Source organism: Triturus cristatus, chromosome 1_2 (genome assembly GCF_964204655.1).
Source record: "Triturus cristatus chromosome 1_2, aTriCri1.1, whole genome shotgun sequence".
NCBI lineage: Eukaryota > Metazoa > Chordata > Amphibia > Caudata > Salamandridae > Triturus > Triturus cristatus.
The window spans coordinates 468,218,999-468,236,458 of record NC_140580.1 but is presented as its reverse complement, the minus strand read 5'-3'; the positions used below and the strand labels follow the sequence as shown (position 1 = coordinate 468,236,458).

Genomic DNA, 17,460 nt, shown 5'->3' with positions numbered 1-17,460 from the left:
ATCCTCAAAAGAAGAAGTCTGGGCACTAATTAAACATTTTAATACAAGTAATAATGTCTTCAAATCTGACCCGATTCAATTTTGTTCAAAGATGCTCAAGAGAAAATCACTTTTAAGCCGACAAATGTTTGCAAATGTTTTTTGTTTTGTAGTGCCTGGAACAATAGCAACAAGCATTGGCATAGCCAATAGGTCTCGCTTTTGGGACCTTATAAGTATTTAGCTATACAGCACAATATCCTTGGTGCAACAACATCAACTGTTGCATGGCTAAACACTTATAAGGCCCCAAAGGCGAGACCTATTGGCTATGCCAATGCTTGTTTAGGTTTGGATTGACAGCACAGCTGTATCTGGACCTTATGTGAGCAACAGAAAAAAACCTTTAATGAGCTCTACTGAGGACAGGTATTTAGAACAGCCCACGTGCTGGTTACCTTGAATACAACATCTAGTTGGCCGGAAGTTACACTGAAATAGAGGTTATAGCACTCCTATTCCCTCTTTAGCGTTTTACCCTCATTTAAGCAGGCCACCACGTTCAAAAGTAGTGACGTAGCGGCATCCTATGAGAAGTGTGGCCGAATGTGCTGTATATTTTTTGTCAAACATTGTAAAGGACTTAGTGCTACTTCTGCCAGGGGCAGTTTTGTATCTAGAACAGGGTAGACAGAGCAGCTGCAGATAAGTAGAGAAGTGGTTACTTTCCGCATGTGAACAAAAACAGGGAGCAAGACGACAGCCATTTGAGTGAAAGCCAATGTGAAGAAGTTCCTTCAACAAGCGGAGCACACCACTGCTTCAAAAATGGTGCGAAAATAAGGGGAGTATCCAGCTTCATTTAAGTTTGAGTGGGTACTCAGATGTCAAATTGAGACTGGGCGCAATACAATACTTGGCATTTATGGGATGTTTCAGTGTGTGTTGTGAATGCTGACTGAGCTGTGTGCATGTACAAGTGTAGTGTGAGCAATGTGCCTGTGTGATTGCTGAGTGTGCAGTGAGCTTGTGTGAGTTCAGGGGAGGAGCATGTCTCCATGAGTGCAGGGAGAGTTGAAGGTCTGTGTGAGTGCAGGTGCAAGTGCAGTTACTGAGGGAAGAGTGACCAGTGTTCCTGAGTGAAGGATAAGCGGTGCTCCTGAGTGAGAACGAGTGGTGTGCCTGTGTGAGCAAGGCGGGAGTGGGTCTGTCTGTAAGAGAATAGAGCAAGTTGTACCTGTGTGAGTGCATGGTGAAAAGAGCACCTGTGTGAGTGCAGTGTGAGAGGCACACCTTGGTGAAAGCAGGATGCAGCACATAATTCTACAGCTTCCTTCAAAAGTCGTAAGTTAAAGAGATTCTGATGAAGACATTTCTGGGTTAGTTCCCCAGCCCACCATAGGACTCGCTATCTTACTCTTGTCTTTAGTGAACTGCTTTGATTGTTATTATCTGTTTTGTCCTTGTCCTGTTCAGTTCTGCTTTTATCTACGGCTTCCTTCATAAGAAAGTTAAAGAGGTTCTGATGAAGAAATTTCTGGGCTTGATCTCCAGTTTCACTCTAGGACTCGCTTTCTTACTCTTGCCTTTATTGAAATGTTATGATTGTTATGATTGCTTTTGTCTTTCTGGTCCAATCTGTGCTACTGTCATTATTTCTTGTACCTTCATAACTACCAATCTGTAAAGCGCTCTGATACCCCCTGTGGTATTGTTCGTGCTATACAAAACTCTTTCAATAAAAATAAATAAATATACCTATTGGCATTGCAAAAGTGTGTTATTCAGTGTTTACCAGAAGCTGAACAGTGCATATATTTTCTATCTCCATTTTTTGTAACAGGTCTTCGTCACATGCAGAGAAAATGTTTCTAGGGGCCTGATGTAAGCAGAACAGGCCATGCTCCCTGATAACAGCATTTATGCACAAATATATTGCCTGAAATGCAAAATAATGTTTCATCCAAGAGCAAATCTTCACCCGCTCACACAGGAGGTACATTCATTTGAGGTAAGTCTTATATTCTGCAGAAAGAGAGATGTCAGTAGCCCTTAAACATACGGCAACCTTGATAACTGGCTGAAAGTGACCAGGTTTATCCATGCAAATGCAGTCTCTTTGGGAAGATGGAGGTCATTTCCTTTGATCTGACACTGATACATACTTGTGTTAGGGCATAGAATGGTGGCCAATGTCCTACCAGAATAGCTGTACACATGTTGCACCCTGAACCAGGGAGAGGAGGGGGAATGTTTTTCATAGTTTAGAGTCAGGATTGGACCCAGTAAGCCATGAGATGGAGCCAAGAAAAAACAGCCCACAAGACAAAAAAACACAAAAGTATGTATTTACTCACATTAAGAGATGGCTATCCTTACCACATGTTGATGCCACTTGATGCTTTCAAGTGCCCTGGTGGCAAGCATCTCTCTATAAACAGAACACTGCAAAATATGTTAAGCAAATTTTATAAAATACCCTTCTTAGCCTTGCCTGAGACATGCTTCGCCAGCCTTGGACTTGCATCACTGACACTTGAACAACTTGGCATGATGATTTCCCCGATGCCTTTAAGTTACCTTTTTTACTCCAGCAGGCATCACAAGTCTAAAGGGTTAATAGTTTTAGAGGGTGATACCTAGACACCAGGATCTCATTCCCACCCTCCTACCCATGTGCTGCTCTCAGTCACACCGTTCACTTCATTTCATTCAGGATGGAAAACTAAAGCCCCAGCTTGGCCTACCTCTCTCTTAGGAGAACAAAGGACTTCCCTATTACATTTATTAAGGGCTCATTTTTGAGTGGGAACAGGTAAACATTTCATGTATGGTGTTCAATTGTAATTGTACTTAAAAATCCTCTTTAACTGTAAAGTTGGATTTTAAGTTAAAACACTGAAAATGGTAGCCTATTCCTTGGTCATATGACTGGGTATAGAAGGCAGTTAGATTTTGTTTATTCCTCCCAGGCAGCCATTCAATAGAAAGATTAGATGTGTCTGGATGGGCCATCAACTGGCAGGTTGGGGCAGACAGAGCTGGGCACAGCCTCACTTGCAACTGAATAGGCTGTGCCCTACCTTCACACAAAGGACTTGTCAGCATGGCTTTGTTCATGCAGCCAGCTTGCAGGAAGGGGAGGCAGGAAACTTCAAGCACGTCAAAGGGAATGCTCGAGAAACTTCTCCAACTTCAAGGAAGGCACCACATATAAACATATGACCCTCAGATACAAGTCTTCAGTACACTCCTGGGCCTGTGGATACTATAGAAGAATGACTGGGGTTCTGCTCTGCTAGTATGCTGCCCTGTTGCTCTGCTGCCTGGCTTGCTGAGAGGGAAGACTGGACCTGCACCCTTCATCCCAGGTTGAAGAGACTCCAAGGGTTCACTGACTGACCTCCCGTTCTGAGTTACAGGAAAACAACACACTCCAGAGGCTCCCTGCAGCTGCCCAGCTGACCTGCTGGTGCTGATGACCTGGACACTTAGTGTGGCACCTGTGGAGCCCCTCTCTAAAGAAAAAGAGAAATCCTGAGGTTTTGGGCTCTTCTCAATGGCAAACGGGTTTGTTCGAGCCAAGACCTTGCCTTCTGATGCGCCCATCAACATGTCGCTCCAATGAACCCGACTCTTCATGCCACAGTGACGCCAGGCAACGTGAAATCTGCACTTCATGCTCCATCATCGACAGCTCATGGTGACCGTCACTGTGATGCACTCAGCAAGAAGCTTCCGGGATGCCGGACAGCAACTTCGAGCTATAGCGCTGACCGTTCATAATGCCTGGCCTTATCTTTGCGCTACATCGGCGACCATCTGCAACGCTTTCCCTGCTCCTCATGGCCCCATCCACTGTGAATGGAACTCTTTGAGCTGGACTGTTGAATGTCACTCTTTCAGTGAGACTAACCTGGTCTCTGTATCTGGCCCATGCTCTATCGCGGTTGGCCTGAATGTGTGACTTTCATCTGGTTTTGCACTATCAGATAACCAAGAATGCTCATTTGAGTTTTTTTAGCGCTTCACTTACCTTAAATCTTTAAAATTCCATACATACGGTTCTATAGATTGGATTTTCGCAGGTTTTGTATCAAACAATGTATTACATTTTGCTCTTATTTTTTTAATTGGTATGGGATTTTTCTTCTGTTGTATTTTCACTTCATCTCTTTCTGAAGTGCTGCATGAATACTTTACACATTGCCTCTAAGTTAAGCCTGACTGCTTTAGTGCCAAACTATCAGAGAGCGTTAAGCACAGGTTAATTTGAGGGTTCGTTTGTGTTTTACCCTGACAGAGATTGTGGTTGCTGCTTGAGTTGGGTTCCACCACCCTCGCCCCGTAACCCAATTTCCAACAAGGATGTGAAGTTTTTTTTAGTCTATACTCCAGAGCTCTTTTCAGGGAAGCTATTTTTTATGGAGCAAGCTAATGCTCTAAATCACAGCAGAGGAAATGTTATGTTCTGACACCTTATATGGATATTAACTAGGTTAACTAGAATAGTAACATTTGATGCCATGATAACCAATTTACAATTCTTAGAAAAGAAGTGACACTTAGGTAGTTGTCTGGTTTGCCTCACACTCTAACAATAATATTTACACCTTGATCGGCATGAGTAATACGCTCATTGAAAACTTCTGCCTGGATTTGGATTTTCTTATTCTCTGTTTTTGTGCTATGTAATACATATGAAATATAGGTTTTGGAGGAGTGAAAAATATTTTTTTCTAAAAGGCAAAATATAAAGAAATATTAGAAGAAAATTGTGTTTTACAAGAATAATGGAGATTTCATGGATTAAAAAAACATACCTTTGTGCATTTGCATGTTGCATACTGATTTGAGCACTATTTTCCTTGTAACCATATTCAAGCAAGTCTTTTTCAATTTGGCTCATTTTATCACATGCTTCTAGCAGCATTACAGCTCCCTGAGATGATGTGGCATTCAGGGCACATAACTCTTGGCCAGACTCTGTCTGAATTTGTATTTTCCTAAGAAAATAAACAAAAAGTACCTTTTTGTACAACATTACAACAATACAGCAAGAAGACTTACCATTAAATACAAAAACAAGCAAAGTGGTTTGAGCATTTTTCTAATGTTGGTTTGGTCACAATCGAGCTCATAGTGCAAATCATAACAAATGTCAGTTTTGGATAATTAACATGCCATGTTGCCCTATTTGGAGTGCTGTAATATATTCTGTCAGCTCCTAACATTCTAAATATAATCTTAAACTTACAATCTAGGCTCAGCAAACAATGATAGAATTTTAATCTTTCACTGGCAAAATATTTGGCTATATTAAAAAAACGATGATCATTCCAATATACAATGTAGATCATAAAAATATAATACTTAACATTATTTTGGAAAAATGTATAACTTTAATTAAAAAAAGTTTTCACTCTCCAGGATTCACTGCCAAATGTTCAACTCTAACAAAACACAGACAAGTGAATATATGGTGATAGTCAATGCCGATTTATGGTCAGGGCAGTGTTTTCACAGAAACATTTTTTTTTTCTTTGTAACTTTAGCACCGTTTGAATCTGCATGAAACTTTCCATTAAAATGTTCCTCCGGTTTGGTTTTGCATGGTCAAGTTTCATACAGATCCATCAGCAGGGAGGAAAAACAAGTGTCTCAAAATTGACATTCCTCATTTTAATTCTCATAGAATGCTTTGCTCTCAAATGCAGAAAAAAAAGTTGAACAGAATTTCACCAAACTTGGCATTATAGTAGAACTTTACTCATGAATGTGGCTGTGACAGGGCGGCGACAGCATGGGTGATGTCAGGAGGCCCCGGGGGCTCCGACGAGGGCATACTCCTACCGTCTGGAAGCAAATGCCGCGAACCGGAAGGAGAAAGTCAGAAAAAGGCGGCGGAGCAAGAAAACACGTTCTGTGGCAAAGACGGAGGAGCAGCAGCAGACCGTGGAGGACGAGAGCGGAGCGGCAGCCGCCGCAAAGGAGAAGGCAGCCACAGACCACGAGAAGGAGGAGGGATACAAAATATATCTAAAAATGCAAGCACACACAGCATAACTAATAATAGCATGGAAAAAGGGCAACAGCCAAAGTATTTTGCACTATTAAAGCATAAGCATGAAAAAGACATATAAAAAACATTCATGTCAAACAGTTAAAGCATTTTTGGTAGAAACAGGTGGATAACGAGGAGGCAGGTGGGACAGTGAGGAATCCACAGGCAGATACTGTATCCACCAGAAAAGCGTTACCGATGGTAAGTAAATTGTTCTTCTGATGGATATATCTGCCTGTGGATTCCTCACCTTTTGAATAGAATCCCAAAGCCGTACCTCTCCCGGAGGAGGGTGTCCACCTGACTAGACCAAAAAATCTTGCAGAACAGAACGAGCAAAATGGCCGTCCCTCCTAACCTTAGAATCTAATCAGTAATGCTTTGCAAAGGTGTGGAGGGAGGCTCAAGTTGCTGCCTTACAAATAACAACAGGAACACCTCTAGTCAAAGCAAAAGAAGGCGGCTTAGCTCTGGTAGAATGAGCTCTGATACCTTCAGGCGGGTCCTTCTTGGCTAGAGAGTAGCAGATAAACAAGATGATCCATCTGGAAAGTGTTTGCTTGTGTACAGCTCTTCCTTTCATCCGACCAATGTAGCCCACGAAGAGCTGATCATCCACCCTTAATTCTCTAGTCCTGTCCAGATAAAAACTGACCACCCTCTTTGGGTCCAAGCGATGTAGTCTCTCTTCCTAAGTGGAAGGGTGAAGGGGAGGATAGATGGTAGGTAACCACCTTAGGAAGGAAAGCAGCCCTGGTTGTAAGAACCAACTTGTCTGCATGAATGGTCAAGAATGGAGGTTTAACACTAACAGCCTGAAGCTTACTTACCCTCCTGGCGGAGGTTATGTTATGTTATGTTAGGGTAGCTTATATAGCGCATGGCTACCCCAGCAACGGGGCGTCCCAGCGCTTGCAGACGAGCCAGATACGCAACAACCAAGCCAGGGGAAGAAAACCACAGAGAACCGGGCCTAGAGAGTGGCAAATAGCCAAGTCTTAATTCTCTTTCTGAAAGACAAGTGATTCGTGATAACACGAGCTTCATGCGGGATTGTGTTCCACAATTTCGGGGCCAAATATCTGAAGGATCGGCCTCCTGCTCTGCTGCTCCGAATCTTAGGAATGTGGGCCAGAAACAGATCTGCAGAACGGAGAGCCCGAGTTGGTATATAATGAGTACTTAGGTTTTGCAGAATTTTGGGGCCCGAGGAATGAAGAATTTTATGAATAAGGCAAAGTGCCTTGAATTGAATGCGCTGCTTTGCAGGCAGCCAATGCAGACGATGAAGGATGGGGGAGATGTGACAATTTTTTGGCAAACCGAACCGACTACGTGCGGCCGCATTCTGAGCTCTTTGAAGTCTGTAAATCGTAGATTGATTGGAGCCCAGCATAAGGACATTGCAGTAGTCAATGTTCGACAGCACCATGGCCTGAATGATCATCTGGCGGACTTGGGGTTCGAAAAAACCCAAAATGGGTCTCAAAGACCGTAGACGGCCGTAGCACATGCCTGCCACCTTTTTGGACTGGGAATCTAAATCTAGTCGGTTATCGACCATAATACCCAAGTTTTTAACTTCCTTCTTAGGGGTAGGTGCAGGGCCCAATGTGGGCGGCCACCACTGATCGTCCCATTTTTGAATCTCCTTTCCAACCAGTAGTACCTCCGTCTTGGATGAATTAAGCTGGAGATGATTTTCAGTCATCCACTTTGCAATTTCCGATAGATCTTCCTGGAATTTAATTTTGTCAGCATTGGTATCACTGGAGAAGGAGAAGATAAACTGTGTGTCGTCCGCATAAGATGTTAATTTGATGTTACGAGCTCTGGCCAATATGGCCAGGGGGCGGACATACACATTAAATAAAGTGGGGCTAAGTGCGGACCCCTGGGGAACGCCACAACACAGCGGAAACCTTCCTGATTTATACGGAGGAGCATGGACCTGGAAGGAGCGGTCCGTCAAAAATGAGACGAACCACTCTAGGGCTCCATCTCGGACCCCGATCTCCCACAGTCTTCTTAAGAGGATCTCATGGGAGACCGTGTCGAATGCTGCATTCAGGTCCAGCAGGACCAGTGCCGCTGTACCACCTTGGTCCTGTACCTCCCTCAGTTGTTCTGTAACGGCTAATAGGGCCGATTCTGTACTATGATTTGCCCGAAAACCATTTAAGTAGTCGTCTAAGATTCCATTGACCTCTAGATAGTTAATCAGAATGGAATTTACATGAGATTCCGCTATCCTGGATAGATAAGGTAGCAGGGATATCGGTCGGAAATTTTCCGGCTTGGAGGGATCCAAAGTGGGTTTTTTTAATAGAGGGACGACCTTAGCATGCTTCCAAGATCTAGGTATTGTAGATGAGTCCAGGGTTTTATTGATCAGATTCTGACCCTCTAGCAAAATGGGATCCTTATGAAGTCGTGCTATTTCGGGTTTTACAGGATCCTCAGGGGATCCAGATTTAATTTTTATGGTCAGCCTATCCATCTGGTCCGCTGAAATAGGGGGAGGGTGCAGAGAGAATGTGGAAGATCTTGTAGGGTCTCGAATAAGGTATAATCGGGGCTTGCGTCAGTCGAGGAAAAGGACTTATAAATATCCCTAACTTTATTTATAAAGAAGGTGGCAATCTCATTACAGTGAGCATTGGAGGTAATCGTATTACTGGGGCCTTCTGGTAGCTTAGTCATGTCTTTCACCATAGAAAATATGGTTTTAGATTGATTCGCACTTGACAGGATCATGTCAGTATAGTATCTAGCCTTAGCTTTTTTTTATTAGTTTATGATACATTTTGGTTGCAGACCTGAATTTAATTTTGGCTTGTGAGTCATAGGATTTTCTCCAGGCGCGTTCAAGCAGCTTGCATTGCTCTTTTTGTTCAGCAAGTGTTTCTGAATACCAGAGATGAGGTTGGCAAGATCAAGAAAACTGTCTTAAAAGAGAGAAGCCTCAAAGGACAACTATGATGAGGCTCAAATGAAGAACCCATTAAAAAAGTAAGAACAAGATTTAAATCCCACTGAGGCATAATGAAAGGAGTGGGAGGAAACGTATTTGTAAGGCACTTAATGAACCTCATAACAACCAGAGATTTGAATAAAGACGGCTGATCCGGCAAACAAATAAAAGCTGATAAATAATCTTTAACTGTAGCCACAGCACAACCTTGCTGGGCCAAGGAAAGGCAAACACTTAACAAATCAGACAAGCGTGACTTCAAAGGATCAATGGACCTCTCTCCACACCATTTCATAAATTTGGACCACCTGGAAGAATACACAGATTTGGTGGAGTGCCTCCTGGATAATAAAATGACATCCATCACATCCAGAGGGAGAGAGAACGAACTCAGATTGCCCCGTTCAATCTCCAGGCATGAAGGTGCAGGCTCTGGAGGTAGGGGTGTAAAACCTTCCCCTGCGATTGCGAGAGGAGGTCTGCCCTGAAACGGAGATGGAGCGGAGGGTGCGATGAAAGGTGAAGTGTAGATCTGTGTACCACACCCTTCTTGGCCAATCTGGAGCGATCAATATAACTTGGGCCCAGTCTTGGTGAATCTTCCTCAGAACCCGATGAATCAAGGGTATGGGAGGAAATGCGTAAAGGAGTTGCGAACTCCGCTCCAATTGAAATGAGTCCCCCAGCGTTCCCGGCATCAGATACTGGAGACTGCAGAACAAAGGACAGTGAGCGTTCTCGTGAGTGGCAAACAGGGCCAACCGAGGAGATGACCCACATCTCGTTGGTGTGATGGACCACCTCCGGAAGAAGCCGCAACTCGTGATTGGCTGAGTAATGCTGACTGAGACTGTCCGCACGAACATTCAGCACAACGGCTAGATAATTTGCAAACACACAAATCTGATGGCCCTGAGCCCAGGACCAGAGTCGCAGAGCCTCTCGACAGAGGCGATACAACCCTACACCTCCCTGTTTGTTGATGTACCACATCGCGGTAGTGTTGTCCGTCAGGATCTGGACTTACTGACCATGAAGGGAAGGAAGAAAAGCTTTTAGTGCCAAATGTATCTCCCGCAATTCCAGAAAGTTGATGTGAAGCAACCTTTCCTCTGGAGACCAAAGACCTTTGACCTCCAGATCCCCAGATGAGCACCCCACCCTAGAGAGGAGGCATCCGTGATCACTGTGGCCACTGGCAGAGGAAACTGAAAGGGCTTTCCTTGAGACAGGTTGCCCTGCACACCCCACCAAGTCAGCTCCGCTGCAGCGTCTCAGGAGATTCTGACCTTCTCCACAAGATCTCCGTTGTGTTGATACCACTGTCTGCTGAGGCACCACTGGAGTGCCCTCATGTGCCAGCGTGCATGACTGACCAACAGTATGCAGGAAGCAAACAGACCGAGCAGATGTAGAACCTTCAGGACTGGAACAGCTGCTCCATCGTGAAACAAAGGAATCATCTCCTGAATGTCCAGAATCCTCTGCAGAGGTGGGAATGCCCGACACACAGTAGTCTCCAGTATTGCCCCTATAAACAGGATGCGTTGAGAAGGCACCAGGTGAGATTTGAGTACATTTATCCAGAAACCCAAGTTGAACAACAGTTGTGCTGTTGCCTGCAAGTGGCACAACACCATCTCCGGAGACTTGGCTTTCAACAGCCAGTCGTCCAGATAGGGGAAAACCGGAACCCCTGACCTTCTGAGATGTGCAGCTACCACCGCCATCACCTTTGTAAAGACTCGAGGCGCGGAAGTCAGACCGAACGGAAGGATTGCAAACTGGTAGTGTTGCGATCCTACCGTGAAACGGAGATACTTCCGATTTGACTTCAGGATGGGAAGATGAAAATACGCATCCTGCAGATCGATGGACACCATCTAGTCTTCCTGTTGCAGCGTGAGAAGAACCTGAGCCAAGGTCAACATTTTGAACTTTTCCTGTCTGGGGTAAAGATTCAAAATCTTGAGGTCCAGGATCGGCCTCAATCGACCGTCCTTTTTGGGAATCAGGAAATACCGGGAGCAGCACCCCTGACCCCTTTCCTGCTCTGGAACCACCTCTATCGCACCTTTCTGTAGCAAGGTGTAGTGTTAGAGGCACTCTTGTGGTCTGACACCATGTGATGACCTTTGACTACCATTATTTTAATGGACTGTAGTGTGCTATTTTTTCCTAGCCTGAATGTACGACGGTCCTGTGTATGCCTTGCTTCTCTTACAAGTTTCTCTCTTGTAACCTTGCTGTCTTTCAGGGGGAGCTGTCACGGAGTAGGACAGCCTTGCCAAGAACAGAGGTGTGGAATGTACTTTTGGTCTCAAAGTGCAGTGTTGTGAGCAGTGATGCACACATGTGCTCGGTATTGTACATTGAGAGATGAAGTATGTGAATCTATAAGCAGTTGTGCACAATTGTGCATTGTGTTGTACATCGATGAGAATTATGAAGTTCTTACTATTGGCTTTGACATGGCCTCATGTCATCCATTTTCCTGACTTTGCCTTGCTTCAGCTTTTCTGCATGCACAGCAGCGCTTGCAAGTTGTTTGGGTTATTTACGTTCAAGGTCTTTTTGTTTTTGTGAGAGATTGTTTATCTACCCGGAAGGCTTTGTGAGTTTCGTCAAGATAAAGGCTGGAACATGCGAGATTTAGAGAAGGGGACGTGAGAACTCCTTCCTGTCATGGGAATGCTTGCTTGGAACCTGGTCAGTTCTGGTAAGATTCCTCTGGCCTGGGGGAAGGTCTTTCCCGAACCTTCTAGTGTGCTTTGAGATCATAAAACTGAGGGTTCTTGACTCAGAAATCGGCAGCGTGGAATCTGAGTGGGGACGGATGCGTCTACCTCGGAGTGTGGAACTCTAGTTGCTGAGGCTCTCAACCACGGCTGTTTAACTTACCCAGTCAGGAGTGGGTGAGATGCAGTGTTTGCACCAGGTGAAGTATTGAGTTTTGGTTATTGCCATTGTGATGTTTGGCCAGTGGCTTTGATGTATTTCTTTGTGATGTATGAGTGAGTCAAGGTGCACCTCCAAAGTACTTATTTGATGTGTATATATATATATATATATATATATATATATATATATATATATATATATATTACCTACTGGCGGTCGCCAGTAGGTAGTTATAGTTAGGACCACGTTTCCATAGGAAATCCGCAACATTCTATTTTGAATAACTTTTGCGCCGGTTGACGAATCCTCGCGAATTTTTCAAAATAGGTGGGGCGCTACGCTCCGCTCCTACCCTGAAAGTCTCGGGGGGATTCGTCAAGCGGGGGCTGAGATAAAAGGGGGGTCCCAAAACGCGTTTTTCCCATGCATTTTTCCATAGGACCTTTAGACACAGCTACAGCCGGAACGGCTGAACAGAATTACTAGAAATTTGGCAGAGAGGTAGTCCTCAGGTCAAGGAAGTGCCTTTTGTAGGTTTGGTGTAAATCTGTTCAGTAGATTCTGAGAAAATAGCCTTTAAATCAATATATATATCTGAGCCAGCTTACGGTGCGCTTACGGTGCGCTTACCGTACGCGTACGGTGGCGTGCGCGAGCGCGATTCTGATTGGCTCTTAGATCTTAGTAAACATTCAAATCGGCCGAAACCAGGAAGCGGCGGCCGCCATTTTCTCTCTCGCACTGAGAGTGTGGATTAAAAAACCACGGACAAAAACATGTAAAGGGGCTGTTTGGACAGCTCCAAAGCACCTAGCCATGATGAGGGAGTCCCCAAAGATCCCCCAAGGGCAAAAACGGAATTTTTATTTTTTCGCTAATTTCGCCGATTACGCTTACCGTACGCGTACGGTAAAAAAATATTAAAAAAAAAAAATTATCCACACTCTCCCCACCCCGTGTGCAAATGGTACCCGAAGGGCACCATTTGTGCATGGCTTTTAACATGTGTTAAAAATTAAAATATTACCTTTCAAAACGAAGTGCATCCTATGTCCTCCATGTGCGCACGGTGCGCGAAGCGCATCGTGCGTACATGGCCCATCTAGCGTAACGTGGGCACGCGGTGCGCGTAGCGCACCGCATGCCCACCGTGCGTGCACGGCACTAACTGCGTAAAGTGGGCGCACGGTGCGCGAAGCGCACCGTGCGCGCACGGAACGAACTGCGTTAAGTGGGCGCGCACGCCACGAATGGCGTAAAGTAACTTAGCATTTAAAAAACCGTACTAATTCACTGAAAAAACCATAGGTTTCACACACGTTATAGTTAGGAATTAGCATTTAAAAAACCTTGCAAATTCACTGAAAAAACCATAGGTTTCACACATGTTATAGTTAGCGGAAATTATACTGATAAAAAACCAATGAAATTCCCCCGTTATAGTTAGTGCAGGCAACTATAACTCACGCGACCGCAATCTTCTGCTGATGACATATGTGTCTTTATGAAAAAAAAATATTTGTAATATATGTATAGCTAAAAATTTATGGAAGAAGACATGGGCAAATAAGTGTCTAAATACAGTATTAGCATCAGCAGAGGATTGCGGTCGCGTGAGTTATAGTTGCCTGCACTAACTATAACGGGGGAATTTCATTGGTTTTTTATCAGTAAAATTTCCGCTAACTATAACATGTGTGAAACCTATGGTTTTTTCAGTGAATATATATATATATATATATATATATATATATATATATATATATATATATATATTTTTTTATCTCTTGCAGGACGTCCAGTATATTTGCTTGAGTCTTATTTCATATTATTTGCAGCTTGTTTATTTATCAGTATTATTCAGCTGTTATATTTACCAAATGTGTTATTATTGCTTGCAAATAAACATATATATATATATATATATATATATATATATATATATATATATATATATCTTTGTGTATTTTAATGTTGTGCATTTGGCATCTGGCAAAGCCTTGCTGTTAGAGAGCATTGTGTAAAATAAAACCCCATGCCTTATTCTAAAAGAGAGAGAGTCCTTGCATTTTGTAAAATAAAAACCTTTTCTAAAGGTGCTGTGTTTAAGTCTTTTGCTTCGCCGGGTGTTGAGCCATCGTGTAAGAGCTGTATTATCTGATAGGCGCAAGCAAGACAAAAGGTAAGAACCTCCTGCTGCAAAAGCAGATAGTGGTCCTCTGAACACCAACCCTAGCGAGGAGGGTAAGGAGGAAGAAACTCTAAAAAAGCAGGGTGTACCCATTCTCTACAGGATTCAAAACCCAATGGTCTGAAGTAATCGATTTTCAATCTTGTATAAAGTGGGACACCCAACCTCCTACAGGACCAACATGCTCTAAGATGGGGATCTAGAGCAGCTTTCCTGTGGCGCCAACAGTGGGGGGAGGAGAAGAGTACGAGGAGGAGGACTGCTACCTAGTGGCTCCTCGAAAATGACTTCTATTCTTACCCCTGTACGATTTATGCAAAGGGTTCTGCTGTTGTTGACTCTGCTGAAGCTGCTGGCGGCCACGAAAGGAAGCCGCCCTTCCAAATCCTCGATACCGCTTGTAGCCATATCCTCTAGACTGCGTTTGAAGGCCCAGAGCTCTTGCAGTCGCTCTGCTATCTTTAAAGCATTGTAAGGCAGAGTCGGCCTTAGTGCCAAACAGTCTCGTACCATCAATGGGGAAATCCAACAAGGTTGCCTGAACATCATGAGAAAATCCTGATGATCTTAGCCAAGCTTGCCTTCTTGTTGCTACAGAAGACCCCATTACTCATGCCATGGAGTCAGCCATATCCAAACCTGAATGTATAACTTGACGGGCAGCGGCCTGAGAGTCAGAAAGTTCCTCAAGGAAATTAACCTGATCATCCTCAGGTAGCTTTGGGGCCAGCTGTTTTACAGAGACCATAAGAGCATGGATATATCTTCCAAGTATCAAAAAAATCAACAGGAGAGGAAGGGATCTACACGGCTAGTCCCCTCAGTAGATTATTCAAAATCAACAAAGCCAGTGTACAGTAAATCAGAACAAAGGGCACTGTTAGTCAAAAGAGCACAGGTCCACAGTTTCCATACAAACCGGTATGTTCAGGAAAAGAAAGTAGACCTCTATGAAACAATACCCAGTTGGTATTAAAAGCCCTCACTCGCCAACCTGGTTGGTGACATGCTTCATCATCGGGCTTCCACTGGGACGACCGAATGTCATCCCAGTGTGCTGCAACGCCAGGTTACTGCGGAGCGGGGTTCTTGTGTGGGGGTAGTGAATTTAAAATCTCCAATTGAGTCAAAAAATAAAACTTTAATAATTTTGCTAATTGGAAAGGAATAAAAGGGAGTGAGGGTCAAAAAAATAAAAGACCTGGTTCACTCCGCGGCGGTCAACATGTTTCTGCCTCTATGAGTGTTAATCGGGCATTCTTCAGGACCAGAGTGGAGGTGCGGAACCCCGGTGGTATGAACACTCTAAGGTTCACCCTACCGTGGGCTACTTGTGTGAAAATCAAAAACTTAATAGTGAAAACTCCGCCAGAAATTGTTACTTATTAAGGGGAGAGGAACGAGTTTACTCTGACATTACAAATGACAAACAAACAGAAAGACAAAACATAAAAAGAATTATCAGTGTTTGTCGCAAAATCGTGCTCTACAACTCAGGAGTTAAGAACAGTCGTGCTCAGAGGACAAATGAGTGCCACTAGATCTACCTCAGGTGCAAAAAGGTGAAGAAATGTGCACCTAGGTATATTCAAGTATCGGTGTTAGATAACGGCTCGTTATCATATCGAATGTGACTATTAGTCAAATCTCGGAACGCACTGGCGGAGTTTTCACTATTAAGTTTTTGATTTTCACACAAGTAGCCCACGGTAGGGTGAACCTTAGAGTGTTCATACCACCGGGGTTCCGCACCTCCACTCTGGTCCTGAAGAATGCCCGATTAACACTCATAGAGGCAGAAACATGTTGACCGCCGCGGAGTGAACCAGGTCTTTTATTTTTTTGACCCTCACTCCCTTTTATTCCTTTCCAATTAGCAAAATTATTAAAGTTTTATTTTTTGACTCAATTGGAGATTTTAAATTCACTACCCCCACACAAGAACCCCGCTCCGCAGTAACCTGGCGTTGCAGCACACTGGGATGACATTCGGTCGTCCCAGTGGAAGCCCGATGATGAAGCATGTCACCAACCAGGTTGGCGAGTGAGGGCTTTTAATACCAACTGGGTATTGTTTCATAGAGGTCTACTTTCTTTTCCTGAACATACCGGTTTGTATGGAAACTGTGGACCTGTGCTCTTTTGACTAACAGTGCCCTTTGTTCTGATTTACTGTACACTGGCTTTATATCTTCCAAGTAAACAGGTAGCATTAGTGGATTTCAATGTCATACTTGCAGATGAAAACACTTTCTTTGCCGCCTGCTCCATCTTTTTAGAATACCTATCCCCTGGGATGGTAGGGAAGGAACCAGAAGACTGTTTCAAGCAAGAAGCTTGGACCACCAAGCTTTCAGGTGATGGATGAGTGGACAGAAATGAAGGATACCCAGGAGCTGGCTTGTACCTCCTCACAATAGACCTGGAAACGGCTGGACCAGTCAAGGGTCTTTGCCAAACTTCTAAAATAGGTTCTGTCAAAGCCACATTGAAGGACAGAAGAGGTTCAGATATTGTAGAAGACGTATTAAGAACCTCAGTCAGAATGTTAGACTTTATCTCAGCTGAAGGTAATTGCAGGTCAAGCAACTCGACTGCTTTCCTTACAACAACATGATAAGGAGCAACATCCTGTGAAATCCCAGCTTTTGTTGATGAGAGTTCCCATTCCAGGGAAGTATCCAACCCACTGGCCTCCTGTGTGCGTTCAAATTCGTCAACAGAGTCGACAATTTCTCCTTCCTCCTGTTCTTGTCTATATTCTTCCTCCTCAAGCAGTCTCTGTGCATCCCTCCTAGAGTGCTGCTTCAGAATTGGCGGGGGCACCAGACGCGGCGCCAGTGATGACGGCATCGGCGTCGATGGAGGACCTTCAGCATCAAACCTTGGCACTGATCGAATCCGAGGAGGCGCCGACTCGACAACAGATGGAGTCCGAGGAACCGGAGTGGAAGACCTCGGCGCCGGAAAATGCCAAGCCGGAGTCGTCGGTATGAATGGCATGAATGGCGCCTGGGCGTCTTGATGAGGTACACCAAATTAAAGGCAATGACCCCACGGGGCCCGAAGGCGCACCAGTAGGATGGGAGGCCCTGGCAAAGATAGCATTTAAAAAATGTGTAGGATCCGTTCCAGGGCCAGGAAAAGGAGGATAAGGATCCGTACCTTCCTGAACAGGTTCCATCTGAGGCTGAACTGAAAGCTGCGGAGCCAGTGGAGACGGTGCCCGCACAGGCGAAGCCACATGAACAGGAGACGACTCCCTGGGTGTTGAAGACCTCCTGGGCGTCGCATTACCTTTAGGCGTCGAAGAGCCCTTCGACGCCGGCGACCTTGGAGCCGGTGAGTGAA

The 17,460-nt window shown here is 44.4% G+C and overlaps 1 protein-coding gene across 1 annotated transcript in view; it reads right to left on the bottom strand.

Moving 5' to 3' along the window:
* CFAP46 (cilia and flagella associated protein 46) overlaps positions 1–17,460 on the bottom strand; it is a 1,240,276-nt gene that overhangs the window by 441,700 nt on the left and 781,116 nt on the right. Inside the window, exon 40 of the mRNA XM_085606190.1 lies at positions 4,803–4,985. Coding sequence (XP_085462316.1) covers positions 4,803–4,985 — 183 coding nt within the window. The remainder of the gene's footprint in view (positions 1–4,802; positions 4,986–17,460) is intronic.